The sequence below is a fragment of the Acipenser ruthenus genome, chromosome 20, assembly GCF_902713425.1.
Source record: "Acipenser ruthenus chromosome 20, fAciRut3.2 maternal haplotype, whole genome shotgun sequence".
Lineage (NCBI taxonomy): Eukaryota > Metazoa > Chordata > Actinopteri > Acipenseriformes > Acipenseridae > Acipenser > Acipenser ruthenus.
Window position 1 is genome coordinate 6,395,864 of NC_081208.1, and position 26,401 is coordinate 6,422,264.

General features: G+C 38.6%; 1 protein-coding gene across 4 annotated transcripts; it reads left to right on the forward strand.

Annotated features, from left to right (window-relative positions):
* On the forward strand, window positions 1–25,787 carry LOC117431984 (putative beta-lactamase-like 1). 4 transcript variants are annotated; one of them, XM_058993330.1, is made up of 8 exons: window positions 1–107; window positions 2,178–2,253; window positions 7,693–7,840; window positions 12,261–12,367; window positions 13,412–13,569; window positions 17,301–17,548; window positions 19,180–19,285; window positions 19,545–25,787. In XM_058993330.1, exons 2-8 carry the CDS (start codon window positions 2,194–2,196, stop codon window positions 20,509–20,511), a joined length of 1,794 nt encoding a protein of 597 aa, XP_058849313.1. In that variant the 5' UTR covers window positions 1–107; window positions 2,178–2,193; the 3' UTR covers window positions 20,512–25,787. The 4 variants fall into 4 exon arrangements, with proteins under 4 accessions (XP_058849313.1, XP_058849312.1, XP_058849315.1 ...); XM_058993329.1 differs by having other exon boundaries at window positions 3–107; window positions 19,533–25,787; XM_058993332.1 differs by lacking the exons at window positions 1–107; window positions 2,178–2,253 and adding exons at window positions 5,494–5,708; window positions 6,215–6,286 and having other exon boundaries at window positions 19,533–25,787.
* The last annotated feature ends 614 nt before the right edge of the window (window positions 25,788–26,401 follow it).

The window sequence follows — 26,401 nt, forward strand, 5'->3', positions numbered from 1 at the left end:
GTCAACATCTGTCACACAACTGCATTCCAAATTTATACAGAGAAAGGGACACACTGTGGGGGATCCCTCCAGAGAGGCAGACCACTAAATACACAACAGGAGTGCCGGTAAGTGCATCGAAACTGGGAGAAACATTAATACTAACCATTGAAAAACTGCTCTCAACTGGTATATACGTAGTTTCCTATTGTTCGGGGGTGGGGGTGAGGGTTGATACTGGAAGCAGATCTTGAATGGCAGTTGTATGTTACGTCATATATTAAATTTATACTGGTATTAGGAGACTTGGTTTTTGTTGTGCAAAACATTGACGCCTGTTTAAAGGTTAAAGGCAAATTTGCAGCTGGTTAGCAGGGAGTGCTTTTGAATAGCGTTGTTGAAATACAGGTAATTGCAGTTACAGGTAGGGTTGACATCAGGAATTTTGAAAAGAAACAAAAAAACTAAATGGAAGGCGCAGTTTAAAACTCTCTTGATAACATCTGTATCCAGTGTATAATTTAATTAACTGATAGTATGTGTCTTTTGAAGAAATAGTGTCTTGGTTTATCAAATCAAGCAGCAAAACTTATAATGTGTGTCTGTAATGTGTGATTCACCCTTGTGCAGTCCCATGCCACACATTACATAAAATTAAAAAATAGGATATGTGTGTGCCCCTGCAAGGCATACTGAAAACATTGGGACCATTTGGCAACTTTAATGACCATACATTAATGTGCATCAATCTTTAATATGCTTACTGAAGTTACAAGATGGTTCCTGCATGGAGGCACGCATTAACTGCTGGCCAATGTAGGGACTGAATATTTGTTGCTGCGTCAAACAGATTGCTTCTTACTCAGTAGTTATAATAATGCATGTGTTTTTACTTCTTTTCTATAACTTTTTTGGCTATTTTATTTGCAGTTGAAAGACATCACATTTTGTTTGGAATATGTTGTTACCTGCAACTGCACCACAGAAGTTAAATTGAATTAAATGAAATATATAATCTAATACAATGAACATTATCCTGTAGTAAGTGCTTTATTGTAGTAAAGTCCTTTGGTTTATGTGAAAATCCTGAAGCATCCTTATTGTATCATTCTAATCATTATGGTATAGATTGTTTTATGTAATCTATCAATAGTATCCCCATTTCCACTTAAATACTGTATTCAAAGATTATATTCAAATACCTCTATTACATTATAAATCCAACTGAGATGAGGAATGTATATCAATATAGATTTAATAATTAACAAAGAATACATTTTTTAAATCACAGCAAAGGGCTAACACAATATAAGTATAACCTACATTATGCTATGTGACAAACAGAAGATGAATAATAAGACTGATGTGTTTTTGAAATTACTAAACCATTAGAAATGGGCTTCACTATACAAGATAGAGAACGGAAGGAACCACACATACAGTGCAATTTCTGTTGTTTTTTAAATGGATAAAAAAAAGAATTTCCCTTAAATACCCTTAGCATAATATTCATTTGTGATAGACTGATTATCCTAAAGCATTCAAAATCCGCACTGTAACATGAACTGTGACTGCACACATTACTAAGTGATTGAACTAGATATAAAAACAGCGACTGCCCAAACTGTGGCCTTCCAGCACAATGTATAGCTTCTATGGATAAGTAACGTCTCTCAATATGTTTCCTTTCCAATTATAAATAAACACACTTTCCAAATGATCCTCAATAGCAATGCAGAAATAGCACTGCAAATCAATGGTTCTTTACTAAGGGGTAATCATAGCACAAGGGTAGTAGGATTGAAAGTTTTCACATGAAAGATCTCATGGGATAACATGATACTGTATAGTTTTTACAAGATACGATCAAGAAATTATGCAAAGGATTGCCTAACTGCACAAAAATAATTATGTAATGACAAAAAAAGGATAAAATAACTATGTGAAAAAAATTCCCATAATATGTCTTATTTAGCCAAGATAAACAACATTGATATAATGCACTGTGGTTCTGGAGCGGTTAAGCCAGTCCAGATCAATGAACGCAATGCTAGAAAGACATTAGAATTATGGGCCACAATATATGGGAGGTTGGTAATACTGTTCAGCTTTTACACAGAGAACAGTGAGAGGGAAGAGTTTAAGATTCAATTGCTGACATAAGACAGATAAGTAACTTTTCTAGTTTTCATTTGTAGGGTGTCTATTGTTGTCATGGGGAAGTTTGGAAGTAAAATGCTGAGAGAGACAGCGATGGATGGAATTCAGCCTCAGGTAACGGTTATGTTTTATGGACAGAAAATGTCTGCGCAGCTGTATAGATAATATTGAGAATGCAATTACATGTATTGGAATTATAACTCCACCCTGCTTTTTCCCCTGGGTAAACTGAGTTGAGTAAAACTTCCTCTCACTTACCGTTACAGCAAAAAAAAACATAATAATAAAATGAATTGATAGCCTCCATTTTGCCAACAACCTTGTTCAGTTCAAGGTTTAAAGCCTGCTTCTTGTGTTCTGTGCTTTGAAACCTTATTAGGCACCAGCTGAGTGAGTTGGAGAGATTTATGCCAGTTGGCCAATGGACTATGACATTGTATAGTAATACAATCCTGGTCCCCAGGACCCCCTGTGTCTTCTGGTTTTCATTCCTACTGAGCTCTTAATTAGCTAAACCCTTAGTTGAACAATAATTAGCTTAATTAGACCTTTTTACTTGTTTTCAGCTCTTAAACAGTTGCAGATTTCAAGTTAGATATAACATTTTATAAGTAACTTGAACTCTGCAACTTTTTAGGAGCTGAGAACAATTAAAAAGGTATAATTAAGCAAATGATTAGTTCAATTATGGTTCTAGTTAAGTAATTGAGAGCTCAGTTGGAATGAAAACTAGGAGACACAGGGGGTCCCCAGGATCAGGGTTGGGAAGCCCTTCCTTAAGTGCTGAGATCAGCAAACCTTCTCCTGGCTTGCAAAGGGCCATTACATCTAATCAACTTGATGATAAAAAAAAAAAAGAATTCATAGCCTTCGTTCTGCCAGCAGCATTGTTCAGTTCAAGGTTTACCAACTGCCTATTGCATCCATTGCATAGAAGCTTATTTGGTAACTTTCTGCAGTAGAGCATTTTTTTTTTTTTTTTTTGCCAGTTGGCAATTTCATCAATTGAGTATGAATGTTCCGAGTTGTATAACTGAGTCTATTACAATCAAGACAGTTGGAAAGTGCTGAATATACTCTAAATATCACTACGCTTTGTAATAAGGATCTTTGGGATCTTTGTTTGTCTTGCTATTTGTTGAGTTGCTCAAACTTTGCTAAGTCACCTCTCCCCAGCTTTTGATTAGAATAAGTCACAGACTGTTTAACTAACACAAAATAACACAACCTTTCTGTCATGCTCCTCAAACCATTCAAGCACTGGCATGGTGGATGGGTGCAATATCGTCCTGAAAGTAGCCATCGCCAGGGTACTTTCATCACATTATTTGCATCTCTAATTCAGGGAAATGACAAATCCATTCTGGTAGAAAGGTCCTAATAAAGTCATCAGGCAGTGTATGCTCTAAACATTGAGACTAACCCACGAATACAGTTTAACATTATGCTAGATTGTTGGAGACTCCTGGGTGAAGTCTACACTACTGGCTCATACAGCTGCTTTCATTCTACAGCCCATCTTATTTTCTATCTATAAATCTGTATAATAGAATAAGCTGCTCTAGCCCATTAACATACCGTTTAATAGGATACACTGATCTGAAAATAAATTACACGAGCTGTCAAGAACGATCTCTTCTTCATGTGAGAAGAAGAAACTGGAAGTTCCTCTCACAGGTCAGTTTAGCCTCGGTGTGCAGTACTGGAGTTTTTCTTTTTAATGTGGTGGTGGGAACGCAAAGGGTCTTGTGCAGGGCTAGTTGTTTTAAAATATTTTATATATATTAAAAAAAAAAAAAAAGTTCCCCCTTCATCAGGGCCCCCCTTCGGGGTGTTGGGCCCCGTTTGAGACGTTGGGCCCCGGGGAAATTTCCCCATCCTCCCCGACCTCTCGGTGGAACTGGATGTTACTAGCTGCAAAGGATGTCAGTCAATAGGGGAGGCAGCTAGTTGTTTAATTACAGAAGGCTTTAAAGGGGCAGGGGACAATTTCACTCTGCAGGTCACCAATGAAGTGCAAGAGAAAGCAATGTTTCAATAAGTCAAAAGCAAATGGTTCATGACAAACATATTTTACGGACTGGAAATGTTAAACTAGGTATCATAACACATTTTTGTTTTTAAGCCTACTGCTCATTGAATTGTGTTCTCTTCCCTGTATAAAAATACAATATTAGAGAATGACATGCTTAACAGGATGTGTGCACCGTAAGGGCTCTGGGAGGTGCTTACCTATTTTAATTTGGTGAATCTGTGGAATCGTTTGAATGACAGGTGGTGAATTATCTAAACTGAGCTGAAACATTCAATTGCTAATGCACAAAAGCACACTTAGGTATTCAATCTACTCTCCCTATGCTTCCACCATGGTCTCCCCCCTGTAATCTTGCTTGTACAGTTTATTTATAGAAGTAATAACCCCTATGTGACTCCTTTTAGCTGCTGCTACTAATCCTGGTGTAAATCACAGCCAGCCACCACTGAGTTTTAGCTTTCCAAAAAGAAAATTCAGGAGGTAGCCAACAAGCTTGTCTGAATGACTTGTCACTTGTAAGCATCCCTAACACATTGTATAATAGAATGACTCATGAACAAACCCACTCCAGGTTAAGAGGCTGCTGCCGCTTAAGAACATTATATTGTAGTCCCTTTGGTACGGTATGGTAGTCCCTATGTTAGACATTTCAGTAATTATCTGGGGATAGGAACAGCACCTTCTGGAACCCAAGCTCCAGAGTTCCAAAATATAACCCAATCATTACATTTCCTTACCCTCATCACATATCAGATTACACCTCATCACATATCAGATTGTACTTTCTTACACATACTGTTTATGGGCAGGTGAACAAATCCCACCACTACCACCATGTATGGGCAACCTTGCACAGATTGGACCTTCTGGTACCAAGACAAGGACTTTATCTGGTGACCGAAATAAGCAATTCCTTCATCTAGGCTGGTAGGAGTTCCATATATTAGCCTGCTTGTCTTGGTATAACCTTACCTTTACACACACAGTTTAATTTTATGTGGGATATAAGATGATTCAATAACTTCTCTTTGGAATCATTTGGTTTTATATTGATCGCCTTATCTAATCAGGTATTATTTTAAAGTCTAAACTAGTTTATCTAAACCTAGTTTCTTGTACTGGTAAATCAAAATACACTGCTAGAGCTTTCTAGGAGAGAAATGGCTGCTTTAGTGTGCAACTGGCCAGTGTTCAGAAATTAATTGAAAGATTAGACCTTGCTCCGCTGGGCTTTAGTGGAGCAAATCCCAGAGATTATGATGTCAGGGGAGATGGAGAGAGAGAGAGACTAAGAGAGAGAGAGAAAGAGGAAATTGAATTGTTAGTAGAGGGGGAATCAGTCGGATTATACCACAATCAGCGAAGGAATGGTGCCCCTAAACCATATCCCAACCCAGCATCCCGCAACAGCTGCTGCCATAAAGAAGCCCCCCCTTAAAATACGGCATTTTGGAATTTGTTTGAAATTAGTTTAATAGTTCTGACAGGAGTTTACTTTGAGGTGTTTTTCTGCATTTAAAAAAACAAAAACCTGGTAAGTCATTAAAAAAAATATTTAAAATGGTTCTTTTTGAAGTTTTGACTAAACTGAAGCAGCTAGATGACAGTGAATTTTTTTAATTTAGAAAGATGACCCTGTCTTCCAAGCTGGCAATGACAGATGACCTCAACAAAATGTAATTTCTAGCTTTTGTTTCTTTGAGTTTGGCTCGGTTTCAGTGGCACTTGCTAATGGTGAATTGAGAAATGTGATCAATTGCTCAATGTCATTTTGCTTATACTTCTTTGAAAATGTAAAGGTGCCCACTTTCCATCTTCTGTAGTAGCTTCTCATGACAATAAAGTAGATTTATTTATTTGTTTTTAAATATGAGGCTGGTAAACTCATTACAAACACTATTGCCACTGCATGCAATTTTAGAATAATCACATGCAAGTTGCAACCTACTGAAAAAGTAGATTGCAAAATTTTCTTTTGAAAGGTTGTTTGCTATTCTAAATTCTGTTTGTCTGCTTTTCTACCCTTTGTCTCATCACAAGGTAATGAAAAGCATGATGGAATGGAACTCCATTTCCTATGTTGATTGAGGGTTTGGTAGCCCCAAGGAAAAGGTCAGAATGGGTTGTACAGTTATGCAACTCTGATGAGTATTACCGATCCAGGGATACACACTGTGGTACTGCAGCAAACACCTGCTCTCTACTCACTCAACATTGTGACTATGGCAGCTGACAAGAAGCTTGATCATTTTGTTCATGCCATTTTTGTTTGCTAAAACAAGGTTGTGTAACATTCAGGGCCTCCTACAAAGGACAAGAGTCTATAAGATGTATGATATCATTCTATTATATAAGTACTTAATGTAGCATCAAGAAGGTAAAATGACAAAATAACAGTAAATAATTAGAATAATAATGCTAGCAATAACCATAATAAAAAATCTAAATAAAAACCATTGAATAAAACAAGAAATGAATAAGAACAAAAGATTAAACAGAATGGCTAAAAAAACACATACAATAATTTTGTATGACAGGTTAAAAAAGCTAAACTACAAAAGAAAGCCTTTCATCTTGACTTAAAAATAATGACCGATGCAGCATCTCTAATAGAAAAGGGCAATGGGTTCCACAACTGAATGCACATTCTCCTCTCCTTTTCCTAGAACAAGAAAACATAACATGTTTTTCTATAACTTCCACACAGGAAATCCTGGTGATGCCACTGAACCCTGTTCTAAATTAAATTTGCTGCATGCTATTTTTATCCCATACTGTGGATGTAGGTAGACTGAGATATTTAACATCAGTTCACTGTGAAAAGCAGTAAAGTCATTCACAGGGAGCACTTTGGCAAGATTTTATGTCAGTTCATTTACACATTCCCTAGTAAATATATCACAAGTCTGTACATCTAAAGATAAGTAAACTTAAATAAATTGAAAAGTTAGTATTGTGGTAGCATTATGATACCAGAACCTCACACTGAAGAAGCCATTGCAGGATGCTAGTGCCCTTTGGTAATAGTGCTGTATTAGTCTATTATATGATAAAGTAAAAAAAGTATACACAATTTACAATATTTTATAGTTTTACTACTGTATGGGGTGGTTAAAAGTCACATGGAGACAATGGTGTAGAAATAATCTGGTTGACAGAGGACTGGAATTTGGTAGGCCACATAAAGAACACCAGAGATGCACAACGGATGGCTCTTGGCTATATATTGCGCAATAAAATCCAAAATATTTATTGATTTACAGTATTTCATATTGGGATGATAATGGGTTTGAATACAATGACAAAAAGTACAGTCAAAATGTAAAAAAACATGTTTATCAAAGCGATATTGTTTTTACAGCTCTTTTTACAGCTCGACAGCAGGAAAGTCTATAATTTCCTAAACTAAGAAATTTCAAGGCTGTCAAAATGGCTTTTTTTGGTTGGCTCTGGAAACATTGATAGTAATAAACGTAATGTGGTTAACATATAAACATCTTGTTTGCCTTGTTTTCCAGCAGCCCACAGGGAGTGTCCAGGGCATAACCAACAGTATCAGGATGGAGGTGAAGTGGACCCAACTGGGCATGGTTTTCTTCCTGCTTCTGTCCATCGTCATGACTGGTTGCTTCCTGTGGCAGTACAAGCTTCCCAAGATTGAGGAGGGTACGTAAGCCAGCCACCCTCTCCTGCCCCTTACCCTAAGTGTGTCGTACCTACCAGAGCCATTCCAGTACAAGTGGGTCCATCAGTAACCACAAATGGAGGAAGCACCTACTGAAAAGCTGGTCTGCTTGAGCTGGATGGACAACTCTGACCACCATGCTGAACCTCCAGGTCCAAATTGCCACAGCTAGTGAAAAATAAATTACTTCTAAGGAACGGTGAGAAGGTACATCTGTATAAGGTAGTGAATGAGGATTGAATCTCGTTCTCCAAGTTGAGGGTCCAATGTACAGTCTATCTGTAATGCAAAAAGACACATTTGAAAAGCAGATGACTGACTCTCATTAGCAAACAGAAGTACATTATAACCTTGTCATTGTACAACAGTCCTTCCTTTTGATAAAATACTGGAAATGGTACATTATGCAACATTTTCAGTCACTTATTAAAAATGAATTAAATCTGCCTTTTAATCCTGTGGAACTTTGTAACGCTTATTAAACATGTTGTTTTAAATATGTAAGTTGAACAATTCAAGATGAATGTTTACAGTTTCACTGATCTTTTGTAATCCATAAAGAAAACTGGGAATAAAGGTTGCTTGAGTTTTCAAAAATTCTGTAGTGCTATGCATGGCTTGAAGAACAGGTGCACTGAATAGGATCCCCCTATCAAATTCATTAAAGCAGAATATTAGAAAACTGAGAAAGCACGCCTTGCAATAAGGGCAACTTTTCGTATTGCAACACAATTCTTTACCCATCTATCTATTAGTCTGGTTGCTCTTTCACAGTGGAACCCCTTTGCAACACATATACCCTGTGGTACGTGCTATGTGCAGTAGCATCTTTGTGTCAAAGCCAACGGTCATTGAGTTGACTTGCAGGTTAACAGAGGACAGTTTCTGGTGGAGCATATCCTCTTTGAAACGTTACATTCTTTGTTTTATGCAATTTCACATCATCGTAGGCCACATCCAATATGTACTGCAAGTCATCCCGTCAACATTTGGGATTTTACCTTCAAGTGGCTGCATCTCTGAATGTATTGGAGATGGGCTCTCAGGGTGCTATAGGTGTTTACTAAGCTTCCACATTTGCAGGTATTAGCAAACATACAATATATACTAACTGCAGTGAACTACAGCTCAGGCCAAAGGTTTTGCATCCTTTAGGATTGAGACATTTAAAACAAACTGTATTTTTCATCATATAATCAAAGAAACTACAAAATTGTATTGCGTAAGTCACCAGAAGCCATAATAGTAGTACAATATTTAATGTTTGATTTCTAAATGTCAAATTTTTCAGTTTTTGTCAGTTTTTCGTTTATATGGAAAACTACATTATTCAGCAGGTTTAATTCGACTTTATAAAGCTAAATTAATTAGCAGTGTGGCATAGTGGTTAGGGCTCTGGACTCTTGACCAGAGGGTTGTGGGTTCAATCCCTGGTAGGGGACACTACTGCTGTACCCTTGAGCAAGGTACTTTACCTAAATTGCTCCAGTAAAAACCCAACTGTATAAATGGGTAATTGTATGTAAATATGATATCTTGTAACAATTGTAAGTTGCCCTGGATAAGGGTGTCTGCTAAGAAATAAATAATAATTATATAGGGTGATGCAAAACTTTTGGCCATAGCTGTACATTGTACTGTTTACACTTTTTATTAATTGTGCACATTTTATGTGATCAGTTTATGCAATGAGATATCCAGCAATGAAACTATGCATTGCTAAAATAATAACAGGCTGAACAAAGACTAGGCTGAAAGAAAAGATGAAGCACGGACCCATGACAGATCTTAAAATTTGCTGACACTCAGACATGACATTGATACTGCTGATATTTATTATTATTATTTGTTTATTTAGCAGACGCCTTTATCCGAGGCGACTTACAGAGACTAGGGTGTGTGAACTATGCATCAGCTGCAGAGTCACTTACAACTACGTCTCACCCAAAAGACGGAGCACAAGGAGGTTAAGTGACTTGCTCAGGGTTACACAATGAGTCAGTGGCTGAGGTGGGATTTGAATCGGGGACCTCCTGGTTATAAGCCCCTTTTCTTTAACCTCTGGACCACACAGCCTCCTGTTTATGTAGCTTTTGATGGTTTGTTGATGCCTTTGTGAAGTTAAAACCGAATAAAGAGCTGTAAGGTTGTTTAAACTTTTTTTATAAGGGTGTATTTTACCTTCACATAAAAGAAGCCACGCAACACTAAAGAAATAGGCAGCTTTAGAATAGTTTCTAAGTTTTCTGAGGACTCCGGAATAAGCAATCCTTTGTAAGTCTTAAACTAAAATAAGGATTTAGGCGTTCCTATCCAGGCTATTTCTAGACCCTTTAAATCAGGAACTAATTTCAAACTCCATAGAATCATTTAGCCCTCTGAGCTGCTTATCCCTGCTTAATTACCGATTTACAAGGCAAAATAGAGCTACTGTATTGTAACAGTATTGTAATCTTAAGAAAAATGTAACATTTTAAAGGCACACAATTAATATTCGTTGTCAAGGTGGTACGAAAACTATTGATCAATACGTGGCTATATTAAAATGGCTTGCCATGAAAATACAGAGATCTGTGTGAACCTCTTCTTAAAGACAGAACTGTGGGTGGAATCCAATTGGATCTTGTCTCTTAGAATGAACTTAACTGATATGTGTAGAGCTGCAGAAATAACCAAAAGATGTTGTCATGTCAAAGACCACGTCAAAATCCCAGTTATACAAATTGAAATTCAGGAAAGGAAATGTGACTGGCAGCATGTCCCTAGAAATTGCCTGCTGTTTGGACAAATGTGTCAGAAAAGTAACGAAAAAAGCACTTCACACATATACGTGCAAAACAAAGAAGGTGTTCACAGAAGAGAACGAAAATGTATTTCAGGGCATAGGCTGTCTTGAAAAAAAAGTACCCTGTGGCAAAACTCCAATTGATGGTGTTGGTTCACCAGCACAATTACTGATGAGCCACAGACTAAAGTCAAAATGACCTGCTGCTGTAGCATTGCTGCAGCCTGAAGTATTGAACTTGAAAGTAGTTCAAGGGAAGCTAAAGGAAAAAAAGTTACACAAAAACAGTACGACAAGGAACTTGCTAAACCCTGGCTTGCTCTAAAAGATAGAGCAGTGGTCCAAGCAAAACAAAAAAAGAACACAGGAGAAAAAAACAGATGGCATTTTAAGTTAAAATATTAAGAAATATCAAGATAATAAATAATTATTTTAAATAGTTTGTAAACAAATTGAGAGGGGAGTTAAGTTGCGCACGGATGATCTCCAATCCTGTACGTACAATTATATTGAACACACACCTTGAAGTATAGGGACAGATGAAAGCCATTTAGGGAGCCAATCAATGTGGCACCGTCTTTAAAATAATATAAAATAAAGGTCAAATGTTCCACCCATCACACTGCATTGGCAGAAATCAAGTTATTTGAATATCTGCTGTATGAGGTGAAAAAGATTTACCTGATATAACCTGGTATTTTCACTAGAAAATAGATGCTGGATAAGTTGCTTTTGGTTGTGAAAAAAAAACCTAAAACCCAGTTGTAACCTCTTACCGAAGGGAAAGGCAAGCTTGGCTTTTTCAGTGCAGGTCTTTGTTCCAACCAAGTCTTTTATTATTAAGCCTAGTTTAACCTACAAGGTACTGGAGATGATCTCGAAGTAGTGAGTAGTTGTTTCTTGATGTGACCTAGCTGCAAAGAAATGCACAGAGTCCTTTCCTTCAAACATTAGTTTGGTTTATTCAATATATGCATGGAATCGTTTTCCCAGTACAGGGCAAGCAGATTCCAAGATGCATACGGAAACAAGCTCGTTAATACCCATTTGCACCTGGGTTTTTGTCCCTCCCCCATTCCTTTGTAGATCCAATCACCACGGGACAACACCCTGTAGGCTAACCCTGCAGAGGGGTCCCATGTGCAGAGACAATGATGTGTCGTGTGCTAAAGTGATCTAAAGATTGCTATTGCTGAAACTAAACTGGTTGTGGCTTGATTTATGTTTTGTGCTTGTCCTTTTGTGTTCTCAGACTATACCTAAACTATGCTATCTTGGTCATATCGATCCCTCCAGCACTGGGTGATTTAAGTTTCTTCAGCTGCTAACTCCCGCTGATGTTTTATGCACAGACTTCTGGGTTTGGCCAATTTCTGCCGAATAGCACTATTTGATGAAATCTTGCATTTTTCAGCTTCTTATACGTTCTCTGCCACGTTTTCTGCAAAATGAAGAGTGTACAAAACTGCAAATACTTGCATCTTATATTGCGTTAATTCTTTGTTTTCCATGTTTTCCAACAGGTACTTAATCATAATATTTTACTTTATCTATTAAATCCATGCCTTGCAGTACTCTGATGCAGTGAGTCTCACTTGTGTATTGCTTCTGTGCAGCTAACAGGTCATCAGGCAATGATAATGCTGAGCGAATGTGCCCCCGATTCCCTGAACCAGCCCCCCTGGAGCACCCCATCCCCTCTCTCAAGGCGGCGCTTGAGAAGGTAGGCGATCAGGCTTTTTATTTCAGAGAACCGAGAGGTTCTCATTATCGCTAGATTCCTGGAGGTTTTAATCTGAATCAGTTAACAAGTGAAATGAGTTTGATGGTCTCAATCCAGCCCACAATGTGACACAAATGCCACTGCCAGGGTGAATGGCAGGGGGTGTTAGGTGAGGATTGAGCTGTGAGGGGAGGTTGGTGCTTGCCAGACGGCATAGTGTTTAACTGTACTATATCTTTCGCCTTTCCTTAATTTCCCTGACATAAACAAAAAGACAGGACATTAACAATATGCCTGACTTTCAGAATGTATGCTTTCTTTAAAGAAGTCTGAAGAATATTTGGTATCCATGTAACTTTTCCAGCTTGTTTTGAAGATGGTTTGGAGTTTATTCCCTTCTCCCGAAACACTTCTGTGTTTATGTATTCTTGCAAATATATATCTCATAAGTCAAGTAGATATATTCAGCTGGTGCCAAGAAGTTTTACTTTAGGATTGTGGAATGTTTTTTTAATTGAATTGCTTTCTTGAGGCCAAGGTCATTTGGATAAAAAAAGAAAATATCAAAAAATAGTAGCTGTTTAAAGCAATTTTCTTTAACACTATATAGTGAATAGGATGTAGGATGAGGTGGGGCTGTTTCACTTCAATTTTGAAATGATAATCATAAGCGTTCATACATATAAAAACATAGTTTACTCAAAATGTACCTCTCCAAGGTTGCAAATAATCCAACACAAGACAGGTAGACATTTATTAGACTATTGATTAACAGGATACTCCACTCGCCAGACAACAATGTGGGGCGATCCCGCCTCACCCCAATACAGGGCTATTCCCCCTCATTAAATGAATGAGGCATTAACCAGACACAGGAGAACTCCAGCACATTGGCATGTAATCACCCTGGGGGTGGAATAGCCTCACCTCACCCTAGTGAGAATGGTATGAAAGCCACATGGTAATCCATCCTTAAATTAACTCAATGCTGATGTGTCCCTGGATAATCCACTGTAAAACCTGACAGCTGTATATCCCTGCTAGGTGGACATGCTTCTTCGACACACCATCCATGCCACCAGCCTCCCATCAATGTCCGCCATCGTCATATATAATGACACTGTCCTGTGGACTGGCAATTTCGGCAAGAGAAATGGATCAGACCCGTTCTCTCCCCCACCTAACGAATACACAATCTACAGGTAAGGATCAATTCATACTTCTAGTGCCATGCCTGTGATGTGCTTGTGTTGACTCCAAGTGGGGGATCTATAGTAAAAAATAAATGTAAAGGCATCAGCATATAATATAACAGAAAGACACGGTTCAGATTAAATAAAAGGCAGTCACAGATACCACCTAGAGCCGGGGGCAGAGATTGGAGCCCAAATAAATATGTAACCCTACAAGCTAGCCCTTAAAATCACACACCTCAAAACACTTCATAAAGGCAGTGTGAGAAATTGTGACGGTGCAGTGGGTGTGGATGTGGAACAGACGTCACAGAGTCACTTATAGAGGTGCAAAAACTCTACCACAATGGTAGAGGGTGAACTTTATTAAAAGGGAAACACAGTCCAAAGCAACAAAAATACAAATCATAAGTCCCAATAGAGCAAGTCCCTCTCAGCTCTTTGGGTGCACTTTTGGGGTGGTGAAAAGTGCAGGTGCTCAGGTGCTGAAGTGTCCAGTTCAGTTGTGCGGGGCGTGTGATGTCCAAGGTGAAAAGTGCTGGCAGTAGTGCGGCAGCTCCTTGGCGTCAGGGATCACTTTGACCCCAGTCCTGACGATAAACAAATCAAAAACACATAGAACACAAACAAACAAAACAAACACACAGCTCAGCAACCCAGGTTTAGTATTCCCTCAAAGGCCCCACATTTACAGAATGACAGCCCTTATATACTAGGAGACGCCACCCCATGATCAGCGCGACTCAGCACACCTGCCAGTTGTCTAATGCAGCACAGCTGATCACAGTAATCTTGTCCCCTAATATGGTCATTCCACCCTGCACCAAGATGGCCGACTTCCTTTTCCGCCCCTCTCCCCAAGCCGGCCCGTCTGAAAAGGCGTGCAAGTACCTCTGCTTAGCGCCCTCTTGGGTCGGGAGGGAAGATTTGCAGCTCAGATCCTCACGCTCCCTGTCACATAAATGCACACCTTTTTTTAGAGAAATCATTGGCTAATACGCTACTTTAAACTCAGCAAAATACCACCACTGTTTAAGTACTAAAATGGGAATAGAAATGACATGAATTACTTTTAAAGACTAAAATACACTGAAGAGGCTCACGCCAAGATCTTGTTATTTTACAACGTCCCCTAATTTTAATGATTTAAAATCACTGTTGTGTTTAGAGCCACGTCTGTTTAGATCAGTTTAATAAATGGCAACAGTTTAAAATAATGGCCGCAAATGCCTATAAACTCCAATGCATTAGCTGCTGTTCCTGTGCTGTTCCACTTGAATTCGTCATGATCTTCAGGACTAGAAAAATCATTACAAAACAACAAAGCATGTTACTACTATGCAATACTAAAACCTATGCAACCATTATTTTAGTGTTACTGAATAAACTCCAGGGTCTCCCCTTGTTGGTTGAGACATGAAGCACTACAATATTTACAATTCACACTACTTTAGTTACAGTACATTTAAACAGTCCTTTTAAAATAAAAAAGCAGTTTATGCACAAATTCTCACAGTTCACTGAATATAAATCAAACCAGCAATAAAGATAATGATTAGTGTGATTCTACCAACATCCAGGCGACACCAATTTGAAGTCAGATGTAGTCCTACATTCTCAGTGTCCATTTGAAAAGGAGTGGCATACGAACAATACAACACAATCCGCAAACTGAACCTTCATTTTACAATGCTGGATACTGTATTAACATTCCAAATCAAAAGAATAGGGCTGATAAAGCGAGGAACTAGACCTTCAAATAAAGCAAACAAGAACACCTTTCCCCAAGCTCTGAAGAATGCTGATCCAACTTCAAATACAACATTCTGTATAGAAAAAAAAACACACGTACAGGACTTCCTTTAAATACTTCTGCCCAAATTGAGTTATTGATTAATTACATCATTTACACTCAGAGCTTCAGTTACAACTGCATTTTGACATTCCCCATTGTAGAAACCTAATCAATATGCATTTAGTCTTTGGATAAATGTGTGTGTAGATTTTATCTCTCTCTCTCTCTCTGGTCAGTCTTGTTTGCCCTTTAATTAGCAGACCAGACACAGAACTGAACTTTTAGCATTTGTGCACTTTTATTATTTACAAAACAAACAAACAAAAAAAGCCTAGCTCCCACATGGAGCCCTAACTAAACTCTCTTTGTTCTCAGCCCCCTGGTAGTCTCTCCCAATGGAGCTTCAATCCCTCTTTTTATACTGTGTGGCTGTTCCCAATTAACACCAATTATCTTATTTTTGAACAGCCACACTCTCACATGTATTTGGCAGGGATAGGATTTAACCCCATCCCTGTCCACCACCACCAAAACCCACAACACACTCTCTCTCTCTCTCTCTCTCTCTCTCTCTCTCTCTCTCTCTCTCTCTCTCTCTCTCTCTCTCTCTCTCTCTCTCTCTCTCTCTTTACAAAAAAACAATTAACTGTCATTCAACGAATGTGAAAATGAAAAAAAATCATGAAAAGAACATGCCTCTTTCTTACAAAGCAAGATAAATTAACGTAATATGTGTACAATTTCACGTGTGTCAACATAGGATTTGATACACATGTAAAAAAATAACACTGCTACTTTAAGTCACCTTTTTCAAAAGATACCTTATGTTAGTTTAATTGAAAGTGAAACAACTTCCATAGTAAATATTTCATTTTTTGCTGTCACTTGTTGGCACAATTTCCATCTTAGAGACTCTTGTTGTTTAAGTAACACTCTCGCAATAACAGCAGCATCACTGGAATTCATACACTGCCATTGTTAAAGAATACTCAAACGCACATTTAATAACCTATTTATGACACTTTAAAACAGAACCTGTTCAGCTCACACATTCTGAGAAATTGACATGAGTTCCTATTATGAACTTAACAGTTCTAGCAGCACCACAATACTCACTAAAAGCTTGGCTACTGTACTTTTGTCAAGGCTCTGTGTAAGAGGACTGTCGATTAATATGAACCATTCTCAAAGCAATTTCCTCTTAGGAGCTGTTAATAACAATGAAGGTTCTGAAAGCAGATTCCGTTCCATTCTGCTGAATTACAATGGGCCTTTTTGTAAAATAAGAACGCCATGGTAACAAGAACTGAACAACAACTCTTGTAAATCTCATGGCAATCTTGTTTTTTGTAGCAGAGGTTTTCAACTCAAGTAGCCAGGTTTTTGAGTTTCAAGCCAGTTGTTGACTTAAAACACTCATCCTATACTCAAAAATCACAGGAACACTTTGTTTGGCATGCCATGAATACATTTTGAATTTTTACACTTACCCATGTATTGTAGTTCCTTTACATGTTAATAAAACAGTCTGCAGCTATGCAATATCTTAAAATGTGTACATTGTCACAAGTGTGCATCTCTATGATATATGCCTCCCCACAGGGCAAAGCTAGATTCTGGACTTGAATAATATGTAGTAGAACTGCTGCTTAAGAGTTTAAATGGTTTGACGTACATCTGGCCTGGTGTGTTAAACTAGACACTTCTGTTCCAACACCTTTTGCACAAAGTAAAGTGGCATATCTATTAGATTCGGAACTTGACTTGTTTTCACTCTTTCTTATACAGAATATGTAACCTTTCTTTCCTTTGTTTGCTGGAACAATGATCTCTGAATCTGTAATAAAATGGACTAAGAGTTTTTACTCAGGTTCCCACACCCCAAAACAGGTAAGAATAACCGAGCATCTGAGAACCACGGTTTAACAGCGACATTCTCCCACAGGATCGCAAGCTTGTCCAAGATTTTCCCCACACTCATGCTGTACCGGCTGTGGGAGGAGGGGAAGGTGACATCCCTAGACGACCCCCTGGAGAAGTACGTTGAGAACTTCACCATCAAGAACCCCCTGGGGAAGGCCAAGGACTCGGAGCACAAGTACGTCACTGACGGGCTCATCTTCCACGACAGTGGGGAAGTGCCCATCCGGACCTCCTCCGTCACACTGCGCAGGATGGCAAGCCAGCTCTCCGGTATGGTCAAAAATGAAATATTTACAATGGAATTGGCTTCTCGTATAATGAGAATACCATAGAGTATAGTTGCAAAAATTAACTACTGCCATATTATTGTTTGTAGGTTAAATTTTGGGGTCATGGTTCCTACTTTGCATCCACTTTTTAATGTGAGCACCATCTATAAACAGTATCGTCTTTCAATATTTATCACATCTTATAATGCTAAACATACAGAAGACTGAATTTGTTTAAAAAAAATGGATACATATGATTTGATACATATGGGGAAAATAAGAATGCAGCAATAGACAAGTTCATTTTTACAAACATACCCTGTAGTAGTTTAGTAGCCGAAACAACTTCTAAATTTAGCTCTAACAACTAATTTTCCCATCTATAGACCCTTTGTTCTTTCATTAGGAATAAGAAAAATGCATGCTTCTATTTGAAGTTTATTTTTAAGTCAATTTTATAACCAAGTAAACTGGTTAAAGGTCAGAAAACTGAACTTGCAGAAATATGTTTTGTGAGCAGATTCCTGAATGACTACAAATGCCCAGCAAATCAATTCAATTCAGCACTTAAGGCTTGCATGAAAAGCACCAGTGCACTGGTAAATACACAATTTTGAAAAGATGATTGATTTTCCGCTGGAGTCCTCCTGAGCTCTATTTCAGTTAACATTGTTAGTGTCTACATGCAGGCTTTGAGTGATATTTCTAGGACAGCACATGTCCAAAACTACCCTTATAAACATTAAGTATGGTAAAAGCATAGCAAAGTGTTATAAAGCACAGTGAAAGTATGGTAAAATCATAGTTAAGCATTGTGAAGCATAGGCAAGCATTGTACAGCAAATTAAATAACCATGGCAACCAATGGTAAACTGTGCAAATGTACTATGTACAGACACAGAGGTAACTACATCATAAGTTACCTTGAAAAGTGTGGGTCTGTCTGTAGCTGTGTATTTATCAATCACCTCACTGACACAACACTGGGTTTACTTAATATCTGTGAAAGGTGAGTGACTGACAGCACCATAAAGGGAAACTCTTATTCTGTACACAGGCCTGCTATTGTAGAGGATGAATTGCTTTAGGAAGGTGTGAGATTGACAGTTCCCTCCGATTATCCACAGGACAAGTGCACTGGAGGATTAAGTGATTGTCAAAAATGGGAGGCTGACTGCAATTAATTCTGAAACCGTATATATATATATATATATATATATATATATATATATATATATATATATATATATATATATATAGATAGATAGATAGATAGATAGATAGATAGATAGGTAGATAGATAGATAGATAGATAGATAGATAGATATGGTATCAGGAAGGTTAGGGGTGTTTTTAAAAGGCAAGAGAATGAGTAAGCCAGGGAAATTAACTTTATATATAGGTCTGCTTCAGTGTTGCGTTTAGCGCCGTTGACATCTAAGAGATTAATAACACTTGGCCATCACTCTTTATTCCTTTATAGACTGTTATATGCAATTCAATATAGTTGAGGGGCACAGTGTATTCATGACAATGAGGGCTTTTTAATGGATTGTTATTCTATACTATGGTGTATGGCTTTTTAATAGATGGTTATTCTCTACTATGGAGTTTTTGATGTGTGCCCCACAGGTTTACCTAGAAGACTGCGAGCGACCAACCTACTATGGAAGGGCAAGACACAGACAGCGATCAATCTGCTACAGGATGATGTCTTGGTGGCTGATCCTGGTACAAGGTACATTAGGAAATCCCAGTATTCTGCAACACTCCAGGTAGCACAGGATAAAATGTGCCTAAAAAGTATAAAGTATTTATTAATTACACATTGCACTATTTGGATCTAGATCATTTGAAACCCGAAAGCTTTTGGGCATATTTTGTACAAGAACAGCTTAATTTTAATTAGAGGAGTATAGTATTCATGCTTATGAAGATTGAGGGTCTTCATAACTGAAACAGATCATTTCCCTTTCACATCAAAGGTGTCATTACAGTAACCTAGCCTTCTCCCTGCTGGCTCACGTCTTGGCAGAGAAGGTGGTGGGCTCCGACTACCAGCGCTGGATCTCGGAAAACATCCTGGACCGGCTTGGGATGGAGGACACCGGCTTCGACATCACACCCACCATCCAGGCTCAGATGGCAGTGGGCTTCTATACCAGCGGGCACCCAGCCCCCCTCTATGATCTCGGCTGGTACCGTCCCTCGGGGCAGATGTACTCCACTGCAGCCGACCTGGCCAAGTTAGCTATGGTCTTCCTGGGTGCCTACCACCGCAAGCTCCTAGAGCCCGACACCCTAAAGATCATGCTTACTCCGCTTTTCCGCTGCGCCAAGGATTACTTTGCCAACCGGACGGGCACCCCCTGGGAGGCCAACGAACAGCTGGGCTATGAGGTGGTGCGGAAGGATGGCGACTTGGATGGCTATTCTGCCACCTTCTCCCTGGTTCCCAGGCTCAAGCTGGGCTTGGTCGTCCTGATGTCTGGCACCAGACCCCAAGACGAGGATGTGGTAACCAAGGCTTATAACTACCTTATTCCAGCCATGGAGACAGCTTTCCGAGAAGCCAGTCGAGTGCTGACCCCGCCTCCCAACCCGGTCTCTTATGCTGGATACTTCACCTACAGCAACATCACCTTCTACGAGATCAAACCCGGGCCAGACAGGGTCCTGATCATGCAACAGTTTGGTCCACACATCGCGGATCTGATCCCAGAAAGGTACAGGACCATAAAACTCCACTACCTGGAAGACAGGGTCTTCCAAGTGGTCTTTGAGAAAGAATACCCCTGTGTCTTACAAGTCAGCACTGCCTCCGTCTCTCTGGAAGCTCAGGATGGGCAGCTCTTTAACTTTTACCCCCTTGACAAGAAGGGTTTGTCTCCTGGATTCGACGCTCCAGGACTCAACACTTACAACGTGGTCCGGATTCCCCGCAGACCCACTTTTAACATTTAAACTTTTCTTTATGGAAGACAAGAAAGGAGTAAGAGTGGTGGGATTTTTAGGAACCTGACATTAAGAAGGAATTTATTTTTCTATCTGTTTTCTATGAACTGCTTGCTTGATTTTTAGGGTATGATGGGGAATTAAAATGACACAATAGCTGGGTTGTAAAAGGTCACACTAAAAATATACATGAGATTCATTTTTTCACCCTTATCAGATATCTGTCTTTCTTGTGCAGTTCAACACTGATAGAGGCTTAAAAAGCCACTTTCCAAGGGTTTAAAGGTTTCCAGTCTTCTCACTACATTTTAATTACATTGCTTCCCTGGTTAAGACACTGTATGCATTCTGCATGGAACTGAAAAGTCATCTCCTGTTAATAATCAGTCATCTCTGCTTGACAAACAACCGTCTGCAGGTGCAAAATAATGTACAGGCCCCCTGCTTATTGAAATTCATTGAAATTGCTTTGATATCATTTATATATCCAGCACTGTTAGTAAATGAAGAACTCATGGTAATAAGTACACCATATGGTTGAATAAATCTCATGATAATTTGCTTTATGAAAATTCAGGTGCTAATTCATTACAAAAATATAATAAGCATTCACAGACATGCAGTGAGAAAGGGAAGTTGCAAATAGTTTTTTTTTTTATTACTGTTTCACACATATACTCCAAGCATCATAGAAAAAACAGCGCTGTGCGTCACAAACAGTGTTTTATATTCAGCTTCATGAATTAAGTGCAGATGGAAGACCCTTGGGTGTATTTGTCTCAAACAAGACTCAAAACCTCCTGAATATAGCAAATGGTTTAACCAAGCAGAAGCAATGTCGCTTAAAACAACACTAACATTTTGCATTGTGGATATAGTCTGTTTTCCCATTCTATAAATATTCTCACAACACCTATCTATACATCGGTAGATGTGAGCACCACCTAAGGTCTATTTGTGATTTGCACCTGTAGCATATATTAAATTGGTGTTTATAATTTGGTTTGTTTTGTGTATAATTCTCTACACTGTAGGTTAGCCGATTGATGAAGGGTTTAGCAAAAAAGGACTAAGATCCAAGATCTTGCTGGATCAAACAAACCTAATCTAATAACTGCCCATACCACAGTAACTCAATGGTTTAATGGTTCTCTACCAAGGCTGTACTATGGTATACACCAATGTCAGAATGGTACAACAGTGGTAACATTTTCATATTTGATATACCAATAGTGTGTTATCAACCAATACATCGGTGATCTGTTGCAGTCACTGGATCATATTCACACCAGTATGCTTCTGTATTGTGCAGTAGTTGTTCCAAATCCATTGTGTTGCCATTGTTGATGGTTATCGTCCAATGGTCATGTGAGTATTTTTTGAAGGCAGCAACATGAGAAATATGCAGAAATAAAAGAGTTTATTAATGTTCAGAAGTAATTATATCCCCAATCAGGTCAATTCGCAACTTAAATACAAAATTGAAGGGGGATTGTGGTAAGAATAGCAGAAACAGAGACAGAAGACTGCAGTTCAGCACAGCCGTGCTTTTTTATTAACACAACAAAACAAAACAAACAAACAAACAAGAATAACCAATTAAATCAATGCACCCAAGCAGAGATATCACAGAGCAGCAACAGGGAGCACAACCTGTTGCTATCAGTCCTTTCCCTAAACTAAATGAGCGGGCTCCCTTTATATACCAAATGGTCAGGGAAATCAATTAATCAGTCAACACCTAGCCACATTCTGTATATGGATTTGCCAGGGATGGGATGTTAACCTTTATTTATAACAAAAAAACACTCTTTAAAAGTGCAGGACCTCAGCCCTGCCACACGAATAAGTTGTAAATAGCAGAGACGTACCAAACGCAGGTAATAATTTAACAGCTGATTAACCCCCTAGTTTTCATTTTAGATATCTCTACAGCTCCCTTGAAAACAATAAGAAAAGCCAGTCAGCTAATGAAACATCTCATGGATAACAATCTGAAACAATACTGAAACTGCTCTGCTCTGGATTGTGAATGATCTCCTGCTTAATGCTGATGCTGCGGCTCCCTCTGTGCTTGTCCTCCTTGACCTAACAGCCGCTTTTGACACCATAGATCATAGCATTCTTCTTGACCGCCTTCAGAAGTATGCTGGGATCTCTGGAACCTGTCTCTCCTGGATGTCCTCTTACCTATCTGGACGTATGCAGTCTGTTTTCTATGCTGGACGCAGTGGTGTTGCAAACTCAGTCACTTGTGGTGCCCCTCAAGGGTCTGTTCTTGGGCCCCTTTTCTCTTCAACATCTACATGCTTCCCTTGGGTCACCTCATCCGCCAACAGCCTCATGTTTCACTCATATGCTGATGACACCCAGCTCTACTTAAAACTCGACCCTGGAAGCCCCTCTGCCATGGTCCTGCTCTCGGCTTAAATTCAAGACATCAAGGCCTGGCCTGCCAATTTTCTTCAGGTCAACACTAACAAATCTGAACTCCTTCTAGTAGAATCTAAAACTCAACTTAAGAATCTCAATATAGCTGCCCTGAACCTTAGAAACTGTCTGCTGCTGCCATCCCCCACTGTACGAAGCCTTGGTGTACTTCTGGACAGCAACCTTTCCTTTGATGCCCACATCTCATCTGTGGTCAAATCTTCCTTCTACCACCTTCGAAACATCTCCAAAGTCCGTCCCTACCTTTCCCTCCCGGATGCGGAGATCTCTGTCATGCATTTCTCTTCTCGACTTGACTACTGCAACTCTCTCTATGGTGGTCTTCCGACACACGCCATCAACTGACTCCAGCTAGTTCAGAATGCCGTCGCAAGGATCCTTACCAGATGTAAAAAACGTGATGCTCTCACCGTCGCACGCTTTAAATCAACTCTCAAGACCCACTTGTTCTCTCTTGCTTTCCATGCTCTTTAAGCCTGATATCTGTTATTAGCTGCTGTGTCTTTGCTACTTCTGATTTTTCACTACATCTTCTTATGATTCTATATGACATATGCAGCCACAATGTTTTAGACTTTTCACATCCTAGCCTTGTATTTAGTGTATTATGCTTTGTTTTTCACTGTAATTAATGTATTATGTTTTTTTTTTTTCTTTCTGTAAATTGCTTTGTGATGGTGGTCCATTATGAAAGGCGGTATTTGGAGTAGTGGTTAGGGCTCTGGACTCTTGACCGGAGGGTTGTGGGTTCAATCCCCAGTAGGGGACACTGCTGTTGTACCCTTGAGCAAGGTTATTTATCTAGATTGCTCCAGTAAACACCCAACTGTATAAATGGGTAATTGTATGTAAAATAATGTGATATCTGTATAATGTGAAATAATGTACAATGTGATATCTTGTAACAATTGTAAGTCGCCCTGGATAAGGGCGTCTGCTAAGAAATAAATAATAATAATAAAGATTGATTGATAAAAAAAAACTAGCAAAAACAAATTAGAACTCGAATTTACCTGTTTCCACTGGTAACTTTTTTTTTTTTTTCGCAACCATAGCAACACTGTGTCAGTCACTTTTTTTTTGTCTTACCACCAAACTTTATGGACTCTTGTGATAGATATCTTACTTGCTCTGCTATTATATGTCATAAAATGATTTTTACCACTGACTTTTTAAATGAAATATGTATTTAAGTAATGTGAATAAACCATTTTAGGTGAAAATGTGAAATGTTAGCCACTAACTCCCCAGGTAACTGAAAGAAAATGTAAATATTCCTTGGCTAAGTCTTGTTACTGTTCCCTCTCAAAAATTATTAATCAAAATCCTAATCGAAAGCGGCAGAACTGCTTACAGCAGGTTATTGACTTAAAATAAATGGTGAATCTCAATGACTTATTACAGTGGCTAAATTATTTCAAACCAAAATAAATAATTAATTGACAGGTTCTGTTTTTTGGTCCTAATTTCTGAACAAAGAGCTACCTGAAACATATATTTTTGCATTATATTGAGTTAGCAACAGAGGATCGCACCCATGTCCCCTGTCTCAAGGTGCAGAAACCAGCACTTCCTGTGGAGCACACATACAATTCATTACCATCTGTATTGGCCTCTATTCTCAAACACAGGAATCTGAGGAAGAACTGGCCCTCCACAGAATGTGGGAATTGATAACATTTGCTCCACACTTGTTGAATAAACTTATTCAAGTTTATTCTCCACCTCCTGCCCTCAGAAAACCCTTCTCCAATCAGAAATAGAACAATGGCCAATGAGGATCGCATTCATTAAATTCAATTGTGGAGAATGTATGCAAATGAATCATTCATGGTATAAATGTGCGCGTGTTCTCCCAGTGGAGTTGTAGTTTGAATGGGACAATCAGTATCGCAACGCAAATCCCTCCTTTTTGGTAATCACACATACAGGAATACATTCAGATCTTTTCTCACTGAATTCCCCGCTTTGACACAAAGTTAGGTACTTTTTTGTAGGTTATTATGATTGGGTTTGCTTCTGAAACAACAAACATTTAACACGCTAATGATCTCAAATAATAACACAAAAAAATAGTTATTTTTGCTTTTAAATCAACAACTTAAGATGCAGAAATGCAATACTGAGTTTGAGAGTGTGGTTATATACATACAGACCTTTAGTAAGAGTTTGGAAAAAGTATAGTTTCCGATTTTAAAAGCATCTAAATACATGTTTCTGAATATTGCTTGTGGGAAAAGTTCCTGCAGCCGTTTTAGGTTTTGTAATACAATATCTGTTTTTGGCTGTAAAAAAACGCTATAGGAAAATAATGGGTTAGCTTCACTAATTTAGAAAAAGATAAATGAGTGCATGAACTGTGGCAACAACAGACACAATAAAGCGTTTTTTGTTGCATTTTTTTCCTATTAAATAAGTTCCCTAAGTCATTTCAGAGGCTGTTTTAGGTCATGTATATTCATAATGAAAACTGGGAGTTCCCAATGATGACTTTCTCTCCCTGTGGAAATTATTCAGATGCAACCTTGAGGCTGTCTCTGGAATCTGATCTGGATAATGGAAACAAATGGAAATGGTTCGAATTTGAATGTTATATGTTTATCTTACAGGCCCCCTTGTTAATCCACAAAAATAAATCCATTAAGTATAAGCTTTTGAGCGTTTCTTCAAAAATGGATCTGAGATTTCATTTAACCTGATTGGTCAATATGAGGTCCCTTATCTCTGGTAAAGGACCTTGAATGTTATCATTGAAATGATGTTTAATCCCTGTTCCAAATAAATCCACCGGATAATATGTACATATACTTTTCATTTATGTATTTTACCTTTTCTGTAGCAGAGTAATGCAGTATGTCAGGCACAGACAGCTATAAAAGTTGTGCAGCTTCACTATTTGCTGTACTATTTGCTGCACTTTTGACTGCGTGGCTGTCATTCATTCTTTAAAATCAGACTGCATTCGCTTAATTGGAAAAATTGACATTTTAGGAGATGTGCTGAGTTTGTACCTCTTATACAAGGTTTAAAAAAAATCAAAAGTGACGCTGTTGGTACATCTGTCCTCTCAAGCAACAGCGAATCCGAAAGGGAGAATTGCATAAATTGAATACACACCAACGTTGTTTCTATATTATTTGGACATCTCTATATTCTTTAAGTGAGGGATTATATAAGTGTGGATGTTTTCGAACTACTTCTATTAAAAGTTCCTTGAAGTCTTGCTCCATGATGGTTACCAGCGTACGACAATGCAGCAAATGTTGACATTTTTCAACATCATCCGACCACATGCGATTGCAGATGGCAGACGCATGAGAAAAGGCTGTACGACTTTCCAAAAAAGACGCACGTCGCAAGAGTGTGGATGACGTAATTCTGACATGTCGCACAGGGTAAGAGACCCTTGACTCCGACCAGAAATGATGTCGGTCTGAAGTATGAACCA